The 24,089-nt window shown below is 46.6% G+C and overlaps 1 protein-coding gene across 1 annotated transcript; it reads right to left on the reverse strand.

The window, feature by feature from the left end:
- Positions 1-5,626: 5,626 nt before the first annotated feature.
- Positions 5,627-15,304, reverse strand: LOC141172978 (phospholipase A2 inhibitor NAI-like). Its single transcript, XM_073657590.1, has 5 exons — positions 15,262-15,304; positions 8,467-8,583; positions 7,417-7,566; positions 6,461-6,604; positions 5,627-5,820 (listed from the first exon to the last, which is right to left on the reverse strand). Exons 1-5 carry the CDS (start codon positions 15,302-15,304, stop codon positions 5,627-5,629), a joined length of 648 nt encoding a protein of 215 aa, XP_073513691.1.
- Between the last annotated feature and the right edge of the window lie 8,785 nt (positions 15,305-24,089).

Here is a 24,089-nt window from a genome sequence, read left to right on the forward strand (position 1 = left end):
CCCAAATATTTTTTCAGAGCTAGATGCAGAAAAAAATTATATTCAGTTTGCAACCTGATGGAGGTCAGTATAGATGGACTAATAGAACATGTCCCACACACTGCTAGAAGCCCAAATATTTTTTCAGAGGTAGATGCAGATAAAAATTATTTTTAATTTGCAACCTGATGGAGGTCAGTATAGATGGACTAATAGAGAAAGTCCCACACACTGCTAGAAGGCCAAATATTTTTTCAGAGCTAGATGCAGACAAAAAATTATATTCAGTTTGCAACTTGATGGAGGTCAGTATAGATGGACTAATAGAACAAGTCTCACACACTGCTAGAAGCCCAAATATTTTTTCAGAGCTAGATGCAGAAAAAAATTATATTCAATTTGCAACCTGGTGGAGGTCAGTATAGATGGACTAATAGAATGATGCTCTGCCCAAAAGATTTTACTTCACTAGGTGCAGTAAAAATATTGGTATTCTATACACAGGTGGTATATCTTGCAACACAGATAGGCTACTCCACTGACTAACACACTCTGCAATAGGCCAAAAAGGATTTGCTTTGCTAGATTCAGCCAAATGCTGTGAAAAAAACTTGCACAGCACTGGCACAGACCTGCCTGGCAAAAACTGATAGGAACTGATGTAACCTAGTCCTGAAAAGGACTGCAATTACAATTAGTCTTTACTCCCACAATCTATCTATTTAAGAGCACAGACCTGCCTGATAAAAGTCGTAGGAAATGCTGTAACATAGTCCTTAAAAGGACTGCAATCACAACTATTCCCTACTCCCAAGCTATCTGTAGATTTGTGCGAAAATTGGCTTGAAATTAACAAGGTATAGCGCACACAGCAACAGCGGTGCCGTCTAACACGCAGCTGCAGCAGTGAGAAAATGGTGGCGACGGGGAAAATGGCTGGGTCTTATAGGGCAAGGACATGTGACATACACTGCCAATGACACATGCCCTTGCTTGTGTGAAAAAAAGCACTTCGCTCCGTGTGTGCGCTGCTGATAGGCTGACAGATTGCACCTCCCCACTGTAAATGCGGGAAAGAGAAAAAAAAATGGAGATCTTCATTATTCCTGCAGAGATCCATCCCCTGCCCCTCCCCCCACCCCGCTGTACACTCAAACTGCGTATTAACATTAATTTTCATCATTACTGAGAAAAAATCCAGTTATGATTTTGGTGCACGAACAGTTATCGAACATAACCTCGAACAGCCGAATTTTTCTCAAATCGTTCGTGTTCGCTGAACGGCTCGAACACCGCCCAAAACAGCTCGAATTTGAGATTGGCGAACAGTTCGAGTCGAACAACGCTCATCTCTAGTGATGAGGAGGAAGATTAGGCGGATGAAGAGGGAGAGGACTTGTTTTTCTGTGTTACCAAGGGGACTCGTAATGATTAGTGTTGAGCATTCCGATACTGAAATATCGGGTATCGACCGATATTTGCGGTATCGGAGTTCCGATACTGAGTTCCGATACTTTTAGAATATCGAATACCGGAATCAGAAGCTCCCATAATGCCTGCGCTCTGCAGTGTCTCTGAAGGATGACAAGCTGGATGGCAGTGCTCAGCTTACTGTACTTGTCATTTAGTGTTAAAGGATTTATTAAAAAAAATAATAGTGTTTTCATGCACCATCTCTTTAAAAAAGCCGGCCCGCAATTCAGCATCGGCACCCGACAATTTAGAATAGGAAGAAAAGAGCATCACACATAGATTAGATAGATAGAAACATGTCAGTCACATATATAATAGTGCATGAAAACACTATTATTTTTTTTAATAAATACTTTAACACTAAATGACAAGTACAGTAAGCAACACTGTCACTATCTATCTAATCTATGTGTGATGCTGAATTGCCGGCTTTTCATGTAATACATTCTACATTATTCTTAGTTGTTTTCCTTCATGTAGAATTAGCCTAAAAGGAAAGAAAGGGTTTATTTTCATTCCGATATTTGTGTCCCATTGACTTGCATTGGTTTCCGGTATCGGAATCAGCGATATCCGATATTTTTTGGGTAATGGTCCGATCCAATCCGATCCGATATTTCCCGATATCGGAAGGTATCGCTCAACACTGGTAATGATACAGAGGAGACACCCAACCCAAGCTTCATGTCTGTCCAGGCTGGATGGGCTGGAAAGGAGGACGAGGAGGTGGAGGATGAGGAGGCGACTCAGCATTAGGAGAGGATGGATACTTATTCTACTGTTGGGGAAACCAAAAATTTGCCTTTTTGCAGCTTGGCCCACATGGAACAGTTCATGTGTACACATTTCATCCAACAACCTATACTGGTTGGCCACCTTTCTCGATCCACGGTTCAAGGAGAAATTTCCTTCTCTCCTTTTGGAATCAACAAAAAGTTTTACAATGGAATCGTTCAAGAGGGCGGTTGTAGATCAGTTGCTGAAAGCATCACCCCCAGACAATGCTGATGGCATAGGGCTAATTTTTACAAACCCTATGCACATTGTGCAGTGGACCAACCAGGACAGTATTCCTACTCCAGACTAACTACTATTTGTGATTGGAGGCCCTTGGGATGGTGGCTACCTACGTCAACCATGACTCAGCCCATTGGTCTAATTTATACAAACCCTATGCACATTGTGCAGTGGACAAACCAGGACAGTATTTCTACTCCAGCCTAATTGCTATTTGTGATTGGAGGCCCTTGGGATGGTGGCTACCTACCTACGTCAACCATGACTCAGCCCATTGGGCTCATTTTTACAAACCCCATGCTCAATGTACAGTGGACAAATCTATAATGTACAGTGGTCCTATCAAACTAATATTTGTCATTGGAGGCACTTGTCACAGGTTGTGCCACATTGTGACTGAGATAGGGGATACATATTCAATAGAAATTTCCACTGACTGTTGATGACTGACTGATGGCCCTCTGAAAACTTGAATTGAGGTCCACAACTACTACAGTACTCCTTTGTAGATAGTGTTTGACAAGGGAGGCCCTTGTCATGGAATTTCCCTGCACCTATGACACAGCCCCCAGGAGTAATTTTTGGAAATACGATGCACATTCTGCACTGGACCAAGTAGTACAGTATCATGAAGTCTCCTCTTCCTATATAATCTGGGGAATATTGACAATTAAAATCTCTGAACCATTTGGAGAAGCTTCTCCAACCCATCCTGGAGGGGGGGGACCATATCTCCTTTGTCCATTGACTTGCACAAGTGATATATTTGAGCTCGCCATCCAGTTGACTAGTGCAGTTTTACTTTTCCGGTTCACAGAGTTCAGCCATACCTGAGGATCGCAGGCCGCACTCACTGCTACCTTCTAGTACTCCATGTCTCTTGGCCATTTTCTCTGTAGTCTCTGCCCTTAAATGAATTAAATAATAGAGTGAGGGCCCTACAATGTGAATAAGTGAGGGCACTCTCAAATGTATTGTACAAAAGAGGGACCTTCAAAATCTCAAGAGGAGGGCACTTCAAAATGTATGTTACAGGGCCGCACGAGGGCTCTCACAAAACTCTGCTTTCCTGACTACTGCAGGCCCTCTGAACATTTGAATTTAGGGCCGCAATATCACATGGTGATGGGGGAGGAGGGGGTCAAGCCCAACGATACAATGGGTACATTGTAAACTACTATAGAATATGAAACTATGGGTACATTGTAAACTACTATAGAATATAAACTATGAAACTATGAAACTATAGAATATGTATTCCACTATCTGAGCGTCAATGATGGAGGGACCGCCCAAATGTCTAAGTAACAGCTGTCCCTCCAAAAACGCATGTTACAGAGCCACCTGAGGCCTCTCATGTCAAAGATCAACATACCTACTGGTGCGTTCTAGCTGTGCTTGTAAAGTGCTGGGGAATAGCGAACTAAAAATGATGTTTGACAGAGGGACCTACAAAATGTATAAGTCAGGGCCCTCCCAATTGTAAACGGCGAGAAAAAGCCACAACAGTATGTGTGAACAAAGGCTAAAAGGGATATTTTTTGGTTTCTGTGGTTTATTTAGCGTTATATACAAGTGATTATGCAGGAAAAACTGTTTCCTAACCTTTTTGGCCTGCTAAATGCAATTTAGGTTAGGTTTGGTAGTTGTTCTTGTGTGTCTGTACAAGTGGCGAAATACTGCGACAAACTTATTCCCAGAAACCATATGTGAGTCAGAAATGCATGCAGGAACATTCTCCAGGCTCTTCCCATTCTGTTTCATCACTATCCCATCCGTTTCAGCCTTTTCCTCAGGTCCCCAGGCCACTTTGTAGGTTCCAACAGAAAATTACTCGCATTTCCCATTGACTTACATTGTACTCGCTATTCCGAACGAATACGTGATTATTACAAAGTACTCGTTACAAGTATAGCGATTATGAATATTTCGGTACTCGCTCATCACTACTTATGAGTCATGATTGGAGCTGAAAACTAAAACATTAGCTTAAAATACTGACAATGAAAACAAAAATCCTTTAATTTCATGTAACAAAAAATATCTAAATTATTATAAATGTGGAGGAAAAAAATCTGTTAAGAACACAATACACAGTTTCAAAAAATGCTATATACAGATTTTTTTTATCACCATAAAATTAAGAGCCCATATTGTAAAACACGTCCAACACTTTTAAAATCTCTTGATGCAGTCAATAAATCAGTAATTGAAAAATCAGTAAATGAAAACTTTCAGCTAAAAATCTGTCTTGGTCGTGACCAAGTGCATAATTCATTACAGTGTATCAGAGCTTTATTTTTGGAATATTTCCTTTATTTGGACATTTTTCAGTGTTTTTACTTGTTACAGCTGGTTGTCTCATTTTCCTATCTTCCATGCCAGTGGGCAGTGGACTCTTGAGGAATGACAGTTTGGGCCATTGACATAGGTGCATTTCTGGCCCAAACTGTGCACTATCTGATGCAGAGCAAGCTTTGCCACTGCAGCATCAGAGGAGCGCTGGAAGCAGCAGGCTATTCCGATCTTGCCATCCGGACCTTCAGAGCTGCACTTGCAAGTGTTATAGCAAACAACCTGCAAGAGTGAGCTCCTTGCCTAGGAAGCCCACCTCTGAGGAGGCAGCTAGCCCAAAATGTGCACTATCCCATGCAGAGCAAGCTTTGCCTCTGTAACATCGGAGAAGCAGAGGGGGCATCAGGCTATTTGGATCTATCCACCAGGAGCTTCAGATCAACATTGGCAAGTATTATAGCAAACAACCTGCAAGAGTGAGCTCCTTGCCTAGGAGGCTCACCCCTGAGGAGGTACGTAGCCTACACAACAAGCCATACACTACAGAAGTATAAATCCCTCCGTTCTTGAGAAGAGAGAGGATATTTAATAAGAAGTAAATTGCAAAGTTGCTGGTTTTTACAACCACTGTGCAATTTTAAGCATTTAACAAGAAGAGACAAAGCCTTTAATGTTTCACTTAACAGAGAGCAAGCAAAGGGTTCAAAAATGGTGAGCATGTGAATCACCAACTATAACACATTGGAGTTCAAACGCAATATTTCTGTGTAGGAATGAGTTGTTTGAATGATCTGAAGTTTTATGAAGAAAAGTTTTTAAAAGTACATTTTTGAAAAAAATTCTCAATATCTGGGAATAGTTTTCAAAAATAAAAAATGTGGTGAAAAAAAGCAGACAAAGTGAAAATGAGGAGGGAGCCGTGGTGGAAGCTGGAGGCTGCATTACAGATGTAGTTATACACGGTTGTCAGCTGGTTGGTCTTGAATAACTGCTGGTTGACATCACAGATGCTTCTCGTGGCACAACCTCGAAACGCCAGCGCGGATGTCTGAAATACTGTGAGAAGATAATTATCATTGTGCGCTTAGTGTAGGAAAGAACATTTTATGCACTTTGAATATACCTTGAAGATGCAATTATATTTTGGAGATAAACAAAATATAGCAGCCTTGCAATAAGCCTTAATTAAATCTTCTATCATTTTTTGTACACAGATCCCATGCAGACTTATATATCTCTACATTGCAAACTACTAATAGTACTAAACTACACAAAGTCAATCACTGATAGGACAACCCACTGGACCAAAAAACCCCAAAAGAGAAGAGAATTAAATGATTAAAACACAAGTTAAACCAAATCCTTTCTCATAAAGCTACATATCAATCTGCTCAGCTCCCACTTCTCCATAACATGGGGTCTGCAGATTGGAAAGCATTTTCATGGTGACAGGTTCACTTTAACCCATATCTGCAAGAACTTAGTGTTTTTTGACATGACAGGTTCCCATTAACATTCAATTTATTATCAAGTGTTATGCTAACCTATCTGTTGCTGGATCTGTCAACAAGGCTCCACCCACGAGGAACAGCTTTTATAAATGGACTCAAAAAAGACCTCAATTTTGCACCAGTTTTATTGTTTAGTGGATTTTATTTCAATATAAAAAATTGTAAATCTCAATAATATGTCTTACCTGTAGTAGTTGTAGCTAATCGGATGCACATGCTTTCATTTCCATAACACGACATGGTATTCTGGGTGTCACACCGGTCACTGTTTATAGACTGGCACTGTTTACACGCTATTCCATTTGGCTGAGTATTATTTGTAGTCGGCACTTCCAATAAAGGCAAGAAAATATTATTTTTTCATTAGTCTATCTATCTATCTATCTATCTATCTATCTATCATCTTTGTATCTGATATGACTGTATGAGCTCACTCACACGGGTTACATACAAACCAGGAGAGACAAACGCCTGAAGCCAAAAAGTCTCTGTTCAGATGAGAAAAGTTCCTAATCTGACCCTGCCTGACCACAGAGGTTGGCACCCTAAGTATACACAATGGGACCCCGACTCAGCGTTGACTTACCCTTAATGTCCTTAACGGCAGCCTCTCTATAAAAATGTGCAACACTAAAACAATAATAACTATGAAGTGAAATACACAAAAATCTGATGAAAAGGCACAGTCCCGTGAATGTGTTCACACAGACACACAGGAAAGACAGAAGAAAATAAGAAGAACCATACAATAAACGTAAAATAAAGGAAATGGTACTGGCGAGGAAGACACACAAACAAACCATAGGAAAATCCACTAAGATTAGCCAGGTAAAATAATACCCAGCTGAGGAGCTGGATCTCAAAGCACCATCTTATCTTGAAATATAGCCAGCGAAGACAGCAAGTTCATGGTGAGTATAAATTGTCACTCCCAAGAAGTAATAGGACAAAACAAATGAGGAAGTGAGAACATCTACATAGAAGCAACACAGCAAAACAAAGGCAAGACCATTATCAGCAGCTGGATAGAGACAACACAGGCTGTGATCCAACAGAGAGGAAAACTGTTCACACAGACAGAGGTCTCGGGATTGAGCCCCGAAGTGGAGCTATTTAACTATCTACAAATACTCATACTTACATTGTGGTTCAGCAGGAGTACACCTATCCTCTTCAGAGCAACAGTTTGCAGCCATCTCCATTGTACCTCCTGGAAAACTACTACTTCCAGTTATGTTACACTGATTTTTGGATGCACACGATCTGTAGAAGTTTTGTGCAGTAGATCCATCTGAAGCACATGAAACGCAAATATGGTACTAGAATACACTCCCAGAAGCAGCCTGAACTCGTTTAGCATTGATTATGGCACTTTCTGGTGTAAAGTGAGATGGTCAATATCAGCACCCTATAGTCCATCCAGTAACATTCAAATGAGAATTATAGGCTCTTTCAGAACAACATATATATACATCAGTTTCCAGCGGTCGTTGCATGTATATACATGTAACAACTACTAGTGACTGTTTGGACAATAGATTAATAACAATTTTTTATTGATACACATTAAAAAAAATCCTAATTTTTGGACAACTGCAGGGGATTAATAGAAAAGTAATGGGATACATTTGCACCATTGGACATTTTGAAGAGTCGTAACAACAAGGAGCAGCAATATGCATATACATGCTCTCATTGACTCTGTATAAGTCAATAATTTATACCAAGTTAAGTCTTATCTACCCCTAATGCTAGAGATTAAGCCTGCACCATGACACGTTTTGCCCCTTCTTCAGGTGTCACATGCTATGCATATTATGGCTGTTTGTTGTCACAAGGTTTACACTTGATTTTTAGTAACACATGTATTTCATTGATTTTTATATTAATCCCTTTCTCTTGATACAATATGTATCTTTTAAACTTTTTTGGATTTTTAATGTTTATTATTAACATTGTTATTAATTTATCATGCGAACTGTCTCCAGCAATTGTGGAGCTTAGATGTAAAGCAAGACAGTCACGGTTTACCTGACAGTGCACCATCTGACATCTAGTGGTCAAAGTCAAATATTTCTTCATCATCAATTTTAAAATTAGAATCAATAATGTTTGTTGTTTTCAGAAAATAGAATCATTTAATGGAAATGTTTAATAAATACCAAAGATTAAAACATTTAATTATACTTACTTATTGTAATTTTTAATACCATAGATAAGCATTCATTATTTTCAGGACAGGAAATGCTGCCACCGGAGCAATTTGTTACATTCCCATTAAAACAGGATATGCAGGACAGGGAGTAACCTAAGAAGAAAAAGAAGAAATATGAACTCTCTCTGCTATTTTAGCCTCCACAGAAGGGGAAACTAAGCCTTCTTTTAAAAGGGGCTGTCACATGTTCCTATCTTCAGGAGCACATCATTCCCCTGCCTCCTGGCTTCCTGCAGGTGGGGTGGTAGTGTGCTCCTGAAGACTGAGAGCTGCGATTAGCACTATGGCTGCTATGGCTGACCAGCTTCCCTTAACTGCCCACTTTCTGATCCTGCAAGCAGAGACAACATTGCATCTTCAGTATTGGGAGACTCTGGAGCTGGGTACAACAGGCCAACTTTATAGCGTCACTTTCAAGCTGCAAATCAAGCAACTTGCAAGTACGCTCTACTTGCTTATTAAACCGAACACCTCAGAGGTGTGAACTATACAATATATTTTTGTAAGAACTTTGCAATTCCACCCATTCAATAAGATGAGACAACCACTTTAACCTAGAACACCAGAGAGTCAAATATTGACCTCTAAATTATACTCGACCATCAGAGACTAAAACAATGATTCCTTTAATATCCTACAGTACAGAAGAAGAAAACATAAGCAGTTTTGTTACCCAAGACTAGGGGTCCCAAAACCTGTGTCTCAGGGGCCACATGTGGCTCGTGGGTCCATGATGTGTGTCTCGCGCCTGTTTGCCAACTTGGTGCATCAGTATCAGGTCTAGAAAACAGCTATGAAGAGCGGCTCTCCAGATGGTCACTTTTCTGAGTAGCCCCTCTCAGAAGAGCAGAAGTGGAGGCTCATATGCTAGATGGTGGGGAGATAAATATGGTAAGATGGAGAAAGGATGATACAGCCAGTTAAAAGGATGATTGAAATATGTGCGCAATAGCATGGTGAATGTGTGTGATGTAAAAATACTGAAAGCAGCTAAAGTTGGCACTGCTGGAAGCATACTGCTGTTATGCACACGCCCGGGCTAAGCGGCGTGTGCGTGTGATTGGTAGTGATTCCACTGGACCGTGCCGGAGAGTGAATGCCTGGAGGGGCGTGACTAAGTATTCACCCGATCCGACCAGGGTCGCACGACGGCATACGACGCCAGTGCACCAAGGAGGAACCGAGCAGAGGGACCAGGTGCTACTCCAGGACAGACCCCGGACACGGCTGTTGACCCACACAGGGGAATACAGGAACAGGCTGGTAGGCTGGCACACAGACTGGAGGGTATAGGCAGGCACGACTGGTATGCAGGCAGGCGGGTATGCAGGCAGGGGGGTAAAGGCAAGCACAGCTAGAGTGCAGACAGGGAGGCACTAGCAGGTAGGAACACAGGCGGGATAGGACCCAGTACACACCGGGACTCAGGAACAATACAGGCAGAGGGTTACAGGCAAGCACAGCTAGAGTGCAGACAAGGCTGAGAAGGGAGGACAGGGCTCTGTACACACGGAACAGACAGGAAGGGAAAGACAGAGCCAGATACTCACACAGTACTTGCAGAGACAACAAGCAGGAGTTAGGTACGAGTTCAGACTCTGCAGAAAAAGGAAGGGAACGGACATAGAGGCAAAACAGGTAAAGGACAGGAGAGAGTTCAGACTGGAACTGAGTGTACGGAGGAGACCGACACTGCAGAGGGATACAGGAGCGGGTCTGGGAATATGGCCCCCAGAGAGGCGGAACGAACAGGCAAGGAGCGTGTTCAGACAGGACAGACCAGACGCAGGAGCGGGTCTAGGAAATCGGCCACTAGAAGGCGGAACGAACAGGCAAGGAGCGTGTTCAGACAGGACAGACCAGACACAGGAGCGGGTCTAGGAAATCAGCCACTAGAAGGCGAGAGGAACAGGCTAGGAGCGTGTTCAGACAGGACAGACAAGAGAACACAGAAAGGAGTCAGTTCAGACACGGGAGCTGATACCGCAAAGCAGGAGACATACAGGACTCAGTTCAGACACGGGAACTGATACAAAAAGCAGGAGACAAGAGACGGGACCTGGCACCTTCAGAGTGCAAGCACACACTGAAGGAAACACTATGCTCAGGCAGGGATAGAAGGGAGCTGCTGAGCTATATACCAAGTGACAGACAGCAATAGGCTGAGGACGCACAAGGGGTGTGACCCACAGCAGGTACAAAAGGCAGGAAGTGATCGGGCGCCGCCCTTAAGCAGCAGAAACAGACACAAACAGACAGCATGGAGGGAAGCCAGAGAGACATTCTGGACAAGAGATCAAGTGCGCCCTCTTGCACAGTGGGAGATGGACCACCATGCAAGGACGCCGCCAGGTATGTTACAGTACCTCCCCCCTTACGCCCCCTCTTCTTCAGGCCTGCCAGAATCTTCCGCAGGGAATTCGAGGGCCAGTCGTTCACTGGGTTGGAGGGGGACAGAGACTTAAGGGTAATCTCTGCTTCGAGGTACATCTTGTCAAGCTCACAGGAAGAAATAGACGGGTTATCAGGTACATAATGAGGAAAAGTCACTGTCTCTTTGTTATCTGGTGATATCCCGGAGGATTCAGGAAACAACTGGAGGTCCTCCGCCGGGTCAGAAGAGTGCAGAGGCTCAGAGAAAACAACTGCTTCAGAGTACACTAGGTCGGACTCACTGGAGGAAGCAGGCGAGGTATCGGGTACCGAGTATAGGAAAGTCTCTGTCCATTCACCACCAGGTGGCACCCCGAAGGGTTCTGGAGACAGCTGGCGGTCCTCCGCCTGGTCAGAGGGGTGTAGAGACTCACGGGTAACCTCTGCTTCAGAGTACACTAGGTCGGACTCACTGGAGGAAGCAGGCGAGGTATCGGGTACCGAGTATAGGAAAGTCTCTGTCCATTCACCACCAGGTGGCACCCCGAAGGGTTCTGGAGACAGCTGGCGGTCCTCCGCCTGGTCAGAGGGGTGTAGAGACTCACGGGTAACCTCTGCTTCAGAGTACACTAGGTCGGACTCACTGGACGAAGCAAGCGAGGTATCAGATCCAGGATATAGGAAAGTCTCTGTCCATTCACCACCAGGTGGCACCCCGAAGGATTCTGAACACAACTGGAGGTCCTCCGCCTGGTCGGAGGGGTGTAGAGACTCAGGAGTAACCTCTGCTTCGGAGTACACTAAGTTGGACTCACTGGACGAAGCGAGCGAGGTATCAGGTACAGAGTATAGGAGAGTCTCTGTCCTTTCGCTACCAGGTAGCACCCCGAAGGGTTCAGGAGACAACTGGAGATCCTCCGCCTGGTCGGAGGGGTGTAGAGACTCGGAGGTAACTACCACTTTGGGGTACCCATTGTCAGGCTCACAGGACGAAGCGGACAAAGTATTGAGTACCGGGTGTAGAGAAGTCTCTCTCCATTTGTCATCGAGTGGTATCCCGGAGGGTTCAGGAGGCAACAGGGGATCCTCCGCCAGGTAGTAGAGGTGCACAGACTCTGAGGTAACCACAGCTTTGGAGCATCCTTGGACATGCACACCGGTTAAAGAGAAAGAAGCATCTGATGCCGGGTGCAGGAAGTTCTCCTGTGTGGAGTCTGGATGGGCAGAAGTCTCTTCGGCCAGGAGAACTGGTGCACTACCCACGCACATTACCCATTGGGGTTTCTCCGGGATACAGGGAGATGAAGCTTCAGCAGGGGCTTCAGAGTTAGGGTCCTCGAAGACCATACGAAAGGCCACCAGGAAGGCCTGCAGGTCAAGGATGACAGGATCCCATGCTTCCCATAGGGGGGTGACCCATTTCAAGGCATCACCCGCTAGGTAGTCAATCATAAAGGCCACTTTAGCCCAATCGGAAGGAAAATAGAGAGGGTAGGCCTTAAAGTGTAGCATGCATTGCTCCACAAATGCACGACACTGTCTTGGATCCCCATAGTAACGTGGCGGATCCGCAGGAACGAGAGCTGATAGATCCATCTGGACGGGTGCGTAATTCGCCTGGAACTCAGCTAAAGGGGGAAAAAAATTTATTTATTTATTTTAATGCATGTATTCGCTGGAAAAACTTCTCAAAGAGCGAAGGCCGTGGGGCTCAACGGGAACCATGGCCTGAGCATGCTGTTATGCACACGCCCGGGCTAAGCGGCGTGTGCGTGTGATTGGTAGTGATTCCACTGGACCGTGCCGGAGAGTGAATGCCTGGAGGGGCGTGACTAAGTATTCACCCGATCCGACCAGGGTCGCACGACGGCATACGACGCCAGTGCACCAAGGAGGAACCGAGCAGAGGGACCAGGTGCTACTCCAGGACAGACCCCGGACACGGCTGTTGACCCACACAGGGGAATACAGGAACAGGCTGGTAGGCTGGCACACAGACTGGAGGGTATAGGCAGGCACGACTGGTATGCAGGCAGGCGGGTATGCAGGCAGGGGGGTAAAGGCAAGCACAGCTAGAGTGCAGACAGGGAGGCACTAGCAGGTAGGAACACAGGCAGGATAGGACCCAGTACACACCGGGACTCAGGAACAATACAGGCAGAGGGTTACAGGCAAGCACAGCTAGAGTGCAGACAAGGCTGAGAAGGGAGGACAGGGCTCTGTACACACGGAACAGACAGGAAGGGAAAGACAGAGCCAGATACTCACACAGTACTTGCAGAGACAACAAGCAGGAGTTAGGTACGAGTTCAGACTCTGCAGAAAAAGGAAGGGAACGGACATAGAGGCAAAACAGGTAAAGGACAGGAGAGAGTTCAGACTGGAACTGAGTGTACGGAGGAGACCGACACTGCAGAGGGATACAGGAGCGGGTCTGGGAATACGGCCCCCAGAGAGGCGGAACGAACAGGCAAGGAGCGTGTTCAGACAGGACAGACCAGACGCAGGAGCGGGTCTAGGAAATCGGCCACTAGAAGGCGGAACGAACAGGCAAGGAGCGTGTTCAGACAGGACAGACCAGACACAGGAGCGGGTCTAGGAAATCAGCCACTAGAAGGCGAGAGGAACAGGCTAGGAGCGTGTTCAGACAGGACAGACAAGAGAACACAGAAAGGAGTCAGTTCAGACACGGGAGCTGATACCGCAAAGCAGGAGACATACAGGACTCAGTTCAGACACGGGAACTGATACAAAAAGCAGGAGACAAGAGACGGGACCTGGCACCTTCAGAGTGCAAGCACACACTGAAGGAAACACTATGCTCAGGCAGGGATAGAAGGGAGCTGCTGAGCTATATACCAAGTGACAGACAGCAATAGGCTGAGGACGCACAAGGGGTGTGACCCACAGCAGGTACAAAAGGCAGGAAGTGATCGGGCGCCGCCCTTAAGCAGCAGAAACAGACACAAACAGACAGCATGGAGGGAAGCCAGAGAGACATTCTGGACAGGAGATCAAGTGCGCCCTCTTGCACAGTGGGAGATGGACCACCATGCAAGGACGCCGCCAGGTATGTTACAACTGCCTATGGAGGAGGCACAAGATCTCGGCCCGCTTTCTGAGGGAAGCTTCGCCCATACTATGGATGAAGAGGGCATTGAATCTGACTCGCGACCATCTCTTAGGGCTGAATATGATTCTCATGGTAATAAAGGTTGGTGAGCACTGCCCTAGACCAACAAGGGTGCAAGTTTTAGCCTCTTCATACTTCTAACGAGCTGGGAAGCAAACAGTAGCCCTTCCATTACCCGAGACCCAGACCACCAGGAATGCAAAGAATAACCCTTGCATTGCCATAGGCCATCATAAAAACATGATCCTGTACATGCACTGTATATATTCTGAATCAATTACACCATATTCTATGTAATATAGTCTGAGCCTCCAGCCACCTCTGAATAACTGCATAGTTGAATAGACTTACTCGGGTAAACTAGGCATGAATCGCATCCAACATACTGAATTTTAGTATAAATTTAGAGGTGGTTTTTGGTTTAGTATTTTATTTTCTATGAGGTTAAAAATTATATGATGCCCATTTGACACAATCGGAGCTAAATATCACATATTACCCATCCTCCATGCAGAGTTTAAAAGGTAAGTGCCATCGATCCAACACAATAGAGGCTCAAAAATACACAGTGCCCATTATAAACACCAGTGGATCAAAAATACATGGTGCCCATTCTAGCTGACTGGCTTTCAAAGATACACGTAGACCATCTGACACAATAGTTGTTTGAAAAATACATTGTGCTCATTCAACTGTAAATGGGTTGCAAATACATGGTGCCAACCTGACATGATAGAAGTTAAAAATACATAGTACCCATTCGACTTACCATGGGTTAAAAAGTGCATGGTGCCATTCTAACACAACTGGGTGACAAAAATATACAGTCAAAAATACTCAGTGCCTATCCAAGACAATGTTGGCTCAAGAACACACAGTGCCCTTGGAAGACAACAGTGGCTTAAAAGTAATGAAAATCCAACACAAAATAGACTCAAAAATACACAATGCCATTTCTAAGTCAATAGTGGCTCCCAAAAATACAACGTTTCTATCCTAGAAAGCAGGAACTCAAAAAAAAACATGGTATCCAACCTAGACAAGAGGGGATAAAAATGCATAGTGGCCATATGACAATACAGTCTCAATAATGCATGGTGCCCATTCTAGATAATAGGAGCTCAAAAATACAAGGTGTCGATCCAACACAACATGGACTCTACTCTGCAAACTGTGCATCATACACAACAGGGACTCGGAGATAGACAGTAATAAATGGGTTCACCAGGGACTCAAAAGTAACATAGAAGTTGGTGAAGACGTACCATTCATTACAAGAGATAAAAAAGCCAAAATAACCAAAAACATTCTGCTGGAGAGGTCCTCGGAGCTGGGAATGGAGGCTGTGGGGTTGTGTTTTTAGCTTCTTAACTTCAAATGAGTGATACATTAATCAGTTCAGGCGTGGAGGACACTGATGACTCTGAAATTGACATCATATATGAGTAACGACATCAGAAATGTTTCTTAAAGGTGTGACCATGAAAAATCAAAGTGAATTCTATAGCTTACCTTTTGCCACATACATAAACTACGCAAAAGTCATCAATCAAGGTTTGTTTGTCTTCAACCCAAAGCACAAAGCATCTGTAATAGGACATATTTTTGAGCTATATTTGACAGTCTGTGGCCATGTTTCCCATAATCTAATATAAGGTTTTAAAGGTAAAAGGAAAAATGTCCAAAAATTATTCAATCAGCTATTTTTTTAACTGATTACATTGAGTAAAAAATTAATTGGTGAGCTACCAATACCATCAAATTGTGGGGGCTTTCAACGCTGAGAAGCTAACTTCAAATTTGGTTAGCAGAGGCAAGACATTAACTGTAAAACAATATTCTTTAAATCTGACCCCCCTAGTCTCTGAAACGGATATGCTGGGACCTGGGAGACAATGTTATATACAACTAGATGGAGGCTCGATGCTATCGCATCGGGATGGCGGTAATGTCACGATGGGGTCAGGCTTTGCAGCGTTGAGAATCTCTCCCTCCCATGTGCTCACCCACCTATCCACTCTCTCTTTCCCCCATGTGGTGACTTCTCCTGTCTGTGCTCTGTTCTTTGACCTGTCTACCCCATGTGCTATCTCCCTTATCTGCTGTCTCTCTCCTTCCTGTGCTGTGTTCTCCCCTCATGTGCTGTCTCGTTTGAGCTGTCTCCCCCCTGTGCGCTTTCTCTCTCCCCCCTGTGCTGTCTTCTCCTCTCATGTGATCTCTTTTTTGACCTGTGTACCCCATGTGCTCTCCCCCTTGTCTGCTCTCTCTCTACCCCTGTGCTGTCTTCTTCCCTCATGTGTTCTCTCGTTTGAGCTGTCTCCCCCCTGTGCGCTTTCTCTCTCCCCCCTGTGCTGTCTTCTCCTCTCATGTGATCTCTTCTTTGACCTGTGTACCCCATGTGCTCTCCCCCTTGTCTGCTCTCTCTCTACCCCTGTGCTGTCTTCTTCCCTCATGTGTTCTCTCGTTTGAGCTGTCTCCCCCCTGTGCTCTGTCTCTCTCCCCCTGTGCGCTTTCTCTCTCCCCCATCTGCTGTCTTCTCCTCTCATGTGATCTCTTCTTTGACCTGTGTACCCCATGTGCTCTCCCCCTTGTCTGCTCTCTCTCTACTCCTGTGCTGTCTTCTTCCCTCATGTGTTCTCTCATTTGAGCTGTCTCCCCCCTGTGTGTCCTCTTTCCTATGTGCACTCACCCCTCCCCCTGTGTTAAAATGAAAGCAAAGTAAGTAAAGGTAACATTTTATTAACATGGAAACATTTCTGACAAAGGTGCTTTAATTTACATTGTATCCACATAAGGACAAAACGTACGTACGCCGTATACAGTGTGTGTGCATGATGCGTACGGCGTATACAGTGTGCATGATGCGTACGGCGTATACAGTGTGTGTGTGGTGCATACAGCGTATACAGTGTGTGTGTGTGGTGGGTATGGCGTATAAAGTGTGTGTGTGGTGCATACGGCGTATACAGTGTGTGTGTGGTGGTGCGTACGGCGTATACAATGTGTGTGTGTGTGGTGCGTACAAAGTATAGAGTGTGTGTGTGTGGTGCGTACGGCGCATTCAGTGTGTGAGTGTAGTGCGCATGGCGTATACATTGTGTGTGTGTGTGTGGTGTGTACGGCGTATACAGTGTGTGGTGCGTATGGCGTATACAGTGTGTGTGTGGTGCATACGGCGTATACAGTGTGTGTGTGGTGCGTACGGCATATACAGTGTGTGTGTGTGGTGCGTACGGCGTATACAGTGTGTGTGTGTGGTGCATACGGCGTATACAGTGTGTGTGTGTGGTGCATACGGCGAATACAGTGTGTGTGTGTCATGCGTATGGCATATACAGTGTGTGTGTGTGGTGCGTACGGCGTATACAGAGTGTGTGTGTGTGTGGTGTGATGCACCCCCTGGGCCATGGGGGTACTTGGCAGCCGGGCCTCTGGTTGCCGGGGAAGATCACGGTGGCTGGCCCTGTCCGTGACCCAGGGCGGTCAGTGAAACAGGGGGAATATTTTTAGAAAGTTCGTGACGCCACCTGTGGTGTCTGGTGAGGATCACCAGCGCTGCAACAGTCCTCTGAGTCAGATGTTAGGGCAGCTTGTGATGGAACGGCTCCCCACAGGTGGAGCAGGCCTCAGGGCAGTAAAGTGAGAGCGTGGGTTGCGCTGGGCGTTGTAGTGCAGGGGGAACAATGGCGCTGATGAAATAATTGGACAGAGGAGGTGCAGTGCAGTCATCCGTGTCTTTACTCACAGTTCTTTAGTTCCACAGGTGCACTGTACAGGTGAAGGCCTCCCGCGTCGCGCTGCGTTCACTGGGCAGGGGTTCAATCCTTCCTCAGGAAGCTTGGGAATACCTGGCAGAACCCCACTTTCTCGTGTTCCTATTTTGACCGTCTTCACACTGGTCCTTCTCCCTCCTGCTCTGCGCTGCCCACTCTCAATCCTGTTCGGGTACTCTGAAGTCCCTCCTGTCCGTCGGAGTTACACAGACTTGCTTGACCCTCAGGGGACTAGAATGCGGCTACTATCCCTCTGTCTTCTGACAGATGCGGGGCGTACGGGTGCCGTCCTGCACGCGCCGTACCCCCTGGGATCCTTTCTTAGAACGGAGCCTACTCCCTGCTCCCCTCCTGGGCCTCCTGACTTGGCCCTACTTATGGATCATAACTCCTAATGAGTCTCTGCTCCCGGACTGTTATTCTGAACTGTCCCGAGCTATTCTTATGAACTGCTCTCCAGAACTATCTAACCACTTAACTATCTGCCACCCTAAGATGGCTTCCCTATTTTATACTCCTACCAAAGTTCTCCCTCTTACTACTTCCTCCACCCACACCCACTACTGGTTCCCCCTACCTTTGGGTTCCCCCCACTCCAGCCAGGGTCAGGGCTCAGCAGCTGCGCTCTGCATGTTGCCCCTCCAGCCGGCCTGGAGCAATTTAGTGTTGGATGCAGGTGTTTGGGGTTCTGGGCATCACTCCTACCTTACCTGTGAGAAGGGAGACACCACACCTCTGGGTGAGGTGCAGTAGCTCTGTGGCGACTGAACCCTCAGGGGCGCCACAGGTGCGTACGGTGTATACAGTGTGTGTGTGGTGCGTACGGCGTGTACAGTGTGTGCGTATGGTGGTGCATTCGGCGTATACAGTGTGAGTGTGTGCTGCATACGGTGTATACAGTGTGAGTGTGTGGTGCGAACGGCGTATACAGAGTGTGTGTCTGTGTGTGATGGTGTACGGCGTATACAGTGTGTGTGTTGCGTACGGCGTATACAATGTGTGTGTTGCTTACGGCGTATACAGTGTGTGTGGTGAGTCCGGCGTATACAGTGTGTGTAGTGCGTATGGCGTATACAGTGTGTGTTGCGTACGGTGTATACAGTGTGTGTGTGTGTGGTGCGTACGGCGAATACAGTGTGTGTGTGGTGCGTACGGAGTATACAGTGTGTGTGTGGGGTGCATACAGCGTATACAGTGTGAGTGTGTGTGGTGCGAACGGTGTATACAGAGTGTGTGTCTGTGTGTGGTGGTCTGTACGGCATATAAAGTGTGTGTGTGGTGCAAATGGCGAATACAGTGTATGTGTGGTGCGTACGGCGTATACAGAGTGAGTGTGGCACCCTGCTGTTCACAGGTACCACAGGACCCAGGGTGCATGGATGGACTTCTCCACAAGAGGCCCTCACTACATACAAACACCTCTACCCTTCCACCTCATACCACCAGAGGGAGCCCGTTAGGGATATATATACGGAGGGTGGAGCCAGGCAGTTCAGTCAGTCAGACAGAGTCAGAGAGTCTGAGAGCGTGCTGACGCTGAGAGCAGCAAAGACGCAGCATGTCTGCTTCTGAGTCCTGAGGGCCCTGAGTGTGGCCGAAGGCAAGAGGAGAAAGGTGAGAGGAGTTCAAAGGGGCAGAGAAGCATCATAAGGCTCACCCCGAAGATACAAACCAGACACCGGGTCCGCGCCTACAGGGTCCTTTATACCCAGTAGGGATCACCAGCATACCAGGAGGACTACAAGTCCCTGGCCGACCTGAAGCTAGACACAGTACAGGACCAGGAACCACGAAGGCCCCAGTGACCAGGGATAGTGGTTGCCAGCAGAAGGTCCTACTACCGAGCGACAGGTGAAGGAACAGCACGACACATAAGCTAGGCCCAGTTGCAGGCTTGCCAGGAGCATACAGAGAGGCAGACACGAACCAGGAGGCCTTATACCCGCTCACTGGGGAGAAGTCCTGAAGTGCACCCATCCTACTGAGTACCCTGGACCGTACCTGACATCCGCACCAGTTAAGATATTGAAGCGAATCCCCTGTCTCTGTCAAATACTCCTGCTGCGCCATCCAGCCTGCACTTCAAGTCCCAGCATCAACACCCACCATCAAAATCCACCCTGCCCCAGGGGTCCGCTCCACCTGTGGGGAGCAAAAACACCTCAGCTGCCATCCTATCACCTCCCGGAGGTCTGCAGCAGCGCTGGTAAACCTTACCAGGTACCACAGGTGGCGTCATGAACTATTTACTTTATTTTTATTTTCTATCCAAGCTACAATCTCCTTTTTGGTTGACCGCCTTGGGCCACGGACCGGGCCAGTCACTGTGACATACCCCCCCATCATCCATAGGCCTGGCTGCTGAGTACCCCACTGCCCTGGGGGCGCATTAACTTCTGGCATCACGAACAGGATTACGCGCCCGTTGCCACCGGGTACTGTGCACCTTAAAGAACTGTGTCGCATACCGTGGTGAAGTTTTCCCGCCAAGTGTCGCTGTTTCCCGCCATTGTCCGCCATTTTCGAGTCGCCGCGCGGGAAGAGGAGGGGTGTAACTGTGGGAAACGGAGAGGCGTGACTGCTGGAAGCGCACGAAGCTCTAGCCCCGTATCGCGCTCTGATGCAGCACTAGGAAGCGTCAGGTCCTGGAAGGAGACCGTCGTCAGCGGAGCTGCGGCCTACCCGATTAAAGAAACAGGAGGTAGGCTACGGTTCACTAGGGGGGCGCAACCATGGCCAATGACCAGCAAGCTGCCGGAGCACCTGTTAACGCTCCTGATGCTCAACTTGTGCCTGGCGCTGCACAGGCCGGAGCGGCCGCCCCACCAGCAGGGGTCGTGACTCCGTTGATACCCATGGCCCTGCCGTATATCCCTGGAGCGAAATGGCTTCCTCAGTATGATGGCAAACCAGACACACAGTCTGGGTTCAAGAGAAAAATATGCGGTGTACTGGATATGTACTCAATGACTGGTAAGCAGAGAGCCGCTGTTGTGTTGGGACAATTGACTGGTGCCACAGAGCAGGAAATTGAAACCTGGCCAGCCACAGACCAGGAATCAGTATCCATTATCTTTAAGAGACTGCAAACTGTCTTTGAAAACCGCACTGAGACAGATCTCTGGATGAGGTTCTACCACTGTACCCAGAAACCTGAGGACAGTATCCGGGACTATGCCTGGCGCTTACAGGAAGCCTTGCGGGCGCTGAAACAGGTTAGTCCAGCCAGCATACAAGATGAGAATAAAATGCTGATGGAACAGTGCATCCAGGGGTTGAGGTCCCAGGAGGAGAGCAGAACTGTACGGTGGTGGGCTTTAGATCATCCAGACGCCACCTTTGACACCCTGAAGGACATGGCTATTAAGGGTCTACAGCCCCTGGAATCATCAGGGACTGCTATCCAGCGTTACCAGGGTGGGGCCACCCCAGTTCCTGCAGCACCCACTGCTCCTTCATTAACGGCTGAAACAAAAATGCAAACAGTGCCCCCTAGCGAGCTGGACAGCCTGCGTTCAGAAGTGCGTCAGCTAAGTAAAACCCTGGCCACTGTCCTGAGCACCCTGTAGCTACAGACGGAGCCCGAGGCGGAAAGAAGGATCCTACTCGCCAACAGCCCTGAGGATGTCCCCTGGATGAGGACAATGCCACCCCAGAGGAGAACAATGCCACCCCATGGGAGGACCAACGACCAACGTCGCCCTCCTGGAGACTTCATCTGCTACCGTTGCCACAAGGCAGGCCACACAGCGCGGAACTGTCCTTTAAATGGGCAAACCCTGGGGCCGAGGGCCGACACCCAGGAGTAAATCAACCAGGCCCATCAAGCTGGTACCATTGGTTTGTAGGAGGAAGGCCTTTCCTGTCCATCGTGCTGGATGGTATAGCAACACCTGCATTACTGGACACTGGCTCACAGGTAACCATCATACCTGATGTCCTCTACAAAAGGTACTGGTCCATAGATGAACTCCTTCCGCTAGCCCCGAACCTCTCTGTTTATGCCTCTAACGGCATTCCTCTTAACCTAGTAGGGGTTAAGGACGTGACAGTGAAGGTGGGGAGAGCGGAACTAAAGGACCAAGGACTGATTGTAGTGGAATCTAACCCTGGTGATACAGACTTGTATATGATACTTGGTACAAATATTGTTGGTAACTGTTTGGGAGAAGTGTTGTTTTTACTCCAACAGATTGCTGACACTGCCAAACCAGGGCAGAGGAAGGTGCTCCAGAGAGAGATTCGAGCCCTCCTGTACCAGCAACAGGTAAAGCTAACAGGTGGTGAGATTGGTAATGTACGGGTGACAGACCCGATACCCATTGTGATTCCCCCTATGAGTGAGATGCTGATTTGGTGTAGGGCAGCAATAGGTCTCAAGGGACAGAACTACCAGGCGGTAGTGGAGCCCATTAGCTCAGAGCACAGACCTACACTCCTAACTGCTAGAGGGGTTGTTGATGTACGCAATGGGAGGGTACCTGTACGTCTCCTAAATTGTGGGGAGGAGGAAGTTAAATTGCCAAGATACGCCACTGTTGCCTGATTGTACAGTGGTGGCCAAAAGTATTGGCACCCCTGCAACTCTGTCAGATAATACTCAGTTTCTTCCTGAAAATGATTGCAATCACAAAATTCTTTAGTATTATTCTCTTCATTTAATTTGTCTTCAATGAAAAAACACAAAAAGAATTGTCCTAAAGCCAAACTGGATACAATTCCACACCAAACCTAAAAAAGGGGGTGGACAAAAGTAGTGGCACGGTTTGAAAAATCATGTGATGCTTCTCTAATTTGTGTAATTAACAGCACCTGTAACTTACCTGTGATACCTAACAGGTGTTGGCAATAACTAAATCACACTTGCAGCCAGTTAACATGGATTAAAGTTGACTCAACCTCTGTCCTGTGTCCTTGTGTGTACCACATTGAGCATGGAGAAAAGAAAGAAGACCAAAGAACTGTCTGAGGACTTGAGAAACCAAATTGTGAGGAAGCATGAGCAATCTCAAGGCTACAAGTCCCTCTCCAAAGACCTGAATGTTCTTGTGTCTTCCGTGCGCAGTGTCATCAAGAAGTTTAAAGCTCATGGCACTGTGGCTAACCTTCCTAGATGTGGACTGAAAAGAAAAATTGACGAGAGATTTTAACACAAGATTGTGCGGATGGTGGATAAAGAACCTCAACTAACATCCAAACAAGTTCAAGCTGCCCTGCAGTCCGAGGGTACAACAGTGTCAACCCGTACTATCCGTCGGCGTCTGAATGTAAAGGGACTGTATGGTAGGATACCCAGGAAGACCCCACTTCTTACCCTGAGACATAAAAAAGCCAGACTGGAGTTTGCCAAAACTTACCTGAGAAAGCCTAAAACGTTTTGGAAGAAAGTTCTCTGGTCAGATGAGACAAAAGTAGAGCTTTTTGGGAAAAAGCATCAACATAGAGTGTACAAGAAAAAAAAAGAGGCATTGAAAGAAAAGAACACGATCCCTACAGTCAAACATGGTGGAGGTTCCCTGATGTTGTGGGGTTGCTTTGCTGCCTCTGTCACTGGATTGCTTGACCATGTGCATGGCATTATGAAGTCTGAAGACTTCCAACAAATTTTGCAGCATAATGTAGGGCCCAGTGTGAGAAAGCTGGGTCTCCCTCAGAGGTCATGGGTCTTCCAGCAGGACAATGACCCAAAACACACTTCCAAAAGCACTATAAAATAGTTTGAGAGAAAGCACTGGAGACTTCTAAGGTGGCCAGCAATGAGTCCAGACCTGAATCCCATACAACACCAGTGGAGAGATCGCAAAATGGCAGTTTGGAGAAGGCACCCTTCAAATATCAGGGACCTGGAGAAGTTTGCCAAAGAAGAATGGTCTACAATTCCAGCAGAGCATTGTAAGAAACTCATTGATGGTTACCGGAAGCGGTTGTTCGCAGGCATTTTGGCTAAAGGTTGTGCAACCAAGTATTAGGCTGAGGGTGCCAATACCTTTGTCTGGCCCATTTTTGGAGTTTTGTGTGAAATTATCAATGATTTGATTTTTGCTTTATTCTCTTTTGTGTTTTTTCCTTGCAAGCAAATTAAATGAAGATAATAATACCAAAGAATTTGTGATTGCAATAATTTTCAGGAAGAAACTGAGTATTATCTGACAGAATTGCAGGGGTGCCAATACTTTTGGCCACCACTGTATACTGTGAATAATGATGCCATATACACAGTGGAATCCTTGACCCCACCAGATACAGTGGAGGACAATGACTCCGAAGCTCAGCTGGAGGATTGGTGTCAACAGCTCCATGCTGGGACTGATGCCACTCCT

Source organism: Phyllobates terribilis, unplaced genomic scaffold (assembly GCF_046119375.1).
Source record: "Phyllobates terribilis strain yellow unplaced genomic scaffold, ASM4611937v1 Scaffold_12__6_contigs__length_324123572, whole genome shotgun sequence".
NCBI classification, from domain to species: domain Eukaryota; kingdom Metazoa; phylum Chordata; class Amphibia; order Anura; family Dendrobatidae; genus Phyllobates; species Phyllobates terribilis.